The sequence below is a fragment of the Austrofundulus limnaeus genome, unplaced genomic scaffold (assembly GCF_001266775.1).
Source record: "Austrofundulus limnaeus strain Quisiro unplaced genomic scaffold, Austrofundulus_limnaeus-1.0 Scaffold23, whole genome shotgun sequence".
In the NCBI taxonomy this organism is placed as follows: Eukaryota; Metazoa; Chordata; class Actinopteri; order Cyprinodontiformes; family Rivulidae; genus Austrofundulus; species Austrofundulus limnaeus.
Window position 1 is genome coordinate 3,627,256 of NW_013952425.1, and position 1,951 is coordinate 3,629,206.

Here is a 1,951-nt window from a genome sequence, read left to right on the forward strand (position 1 = left end):
GTACATTAGCGCCCCCGCCTGGTATGGATTGTTGTTTACCCTTTGTACAGCGCAGCACAGGAGGAACAAAAGTGGTATCGGTTAAAAGTATCGACCGGCTTTTACGAGTACGAGTACGTGTACTTGATGCTGGTATCGGACCCGATACCGATACTGGTATCGGGACACCCCTAATTTAGTTATAATGCAAATACAATAAAAATTAAACCAAGATTCATAATAATTATCATTTTGATCCATACATTGGTAATGTCTGACTGGACCTCGTGTCACTTTATGTTCAACAAATTGGGCCCAGAGGTCAAAAAGGTTCAGAACCCCTGATCTAAATCAGTGGGTTTATGCTCAGCATAGACGCAAGAACACAAGTGTTCGGCCGACAAAACAACAAACTAAAGTAAAACAATTAAAATGGATGCTCTTATTTGGTTAGCCATTAGTTTAGTCTGGAGGAAGACTGAGGGCTCTAAAGGCCCTGTCACACTAATGCGTTTGAGACAACTTATAAAAATTTTAAAGACATCTACGTYGAAGATAGAATTGAAAAAATCAACCGGAAGCTTCTTTTAGGTGTGTACATACTGTAACTCTAACAAACTGATTGAATATACAACTTTTATTATCAATTTAGACAAAAAATGTTTCCTAAGTTGGCATAAGTGGTCTAGTGTGACAGGGCCTTAAGCCTGATGGCTTATCAGGTACAAATCATTAATAACTATCTGACAGAACATTAACTATACTTTCAAAAGATATGACTCATCAGTTTAAGCTCTCTGTAACAGCAGGCTGTCTGTGAGATTAAGAAATGTTATCAAACTTTCCAGTCGACTCGTAATTTCACAGCAACCACAGTTCTCAGACGTTTACCTTCCAGAGAGGCCCTTCAAACTGCTTGACATGACGGGTTAAACCCTGCGGAGGCCACAGATGAAAAACATCAGCAGTGTGCAAAACAAATCCACTCTGACTGACTCTCTGGTGAACACTCACTCGATGATTGTTGCCTTCTAGACACAGCTTCATGGCTGAATCAGTGACCAGGTCAAACACCGTCTGTCCTGAGAGGTTCACAACACAACAGAGATTTATCACCGAATGAATCGAGGACACAAGGGAGAAGCTTTACGTGTTGATGACAGCAGTTAGGTTTAAGGAATCACAGAACATTGTTTATTTTATGCTAATCTGAATCAGTTTAATGTATTTTGTAAAGATATTTGACAGTTTTGAAGGAATGAACATGTTTATTATGTTTATTCAAAATAAAACCTGCTTCTTCTTACTTCTGTAACACGTGTAAGAGAAAATATTCAGTGAAAATCCTCAAATCATGTCCTGCTTCTACAAATTGTTTTTGTAACACTTCAGAAGAACTCATAACTCTTGCAGATATAAAAGACAACAGTTAAAAAATGACACTATCCAAAAATACTTCCTCTCAATCACTGAAAATAAATTATTTACCACATTTAAATCTGGGCCCTAAAGGGTTAATGCTCCTGCTGCAGCTCAGAGCGGTGAAGAGAGGAGCGTGCTCAGCTTTTGGGTTAACAGCAGCTCGTTCTGCCTGGATTTATGGTGTTTTAAGTTCACAAACAACTCTGGTTACTTTTTTAAAAGTTGACATTACATTAGYTCGTAGCTGCGCTGCTGATCAGCGCTAACAGACATGGAGACGCTGACACCTGGTCACACGCAGGGTCTGTGTTAGTGATTCTTGATGTACCTGAGTAATTAGTACGTACGTACATATATACATACGAACATAGCGATCTTTGTGAGGGCTACACACACAAACACAAAGTGCAAAATGAAGTAAATCTTAACTTGTCATTGATGTTTACATAGGGTGACATGAAATTTTCACCAGATGTCGGTAACAACCCAAGTGATCCATACATACAAAGAAATCAAACCATAAATGTCCAGAAATGAAGTTATTTGTAAT

General features: G+C 38.7%; 1 protein-coding gene across 1 annotated transcript in view; it reads right to left on the minus strand.

Annotated features, from left to right (window-relative positions):
• Window positions 1-1,951, minus strand: part of LOC106514885 (oxysterol-binding protein-related protein 1) — a gene marked incomplete in the record, with an annotated part of 104,287 nt that overhangs the window by 83,906 nt on the left and 18,430 nt on the right. Inside the window, 2 exon segments of the mRNA XM_014004417.1 lie at window positions 871-915; window positions 994-1,061. Coding sequence (XP_013859871.1) covers window positions 871-915; window positions 994-1,061 — 113 coding nt within the window.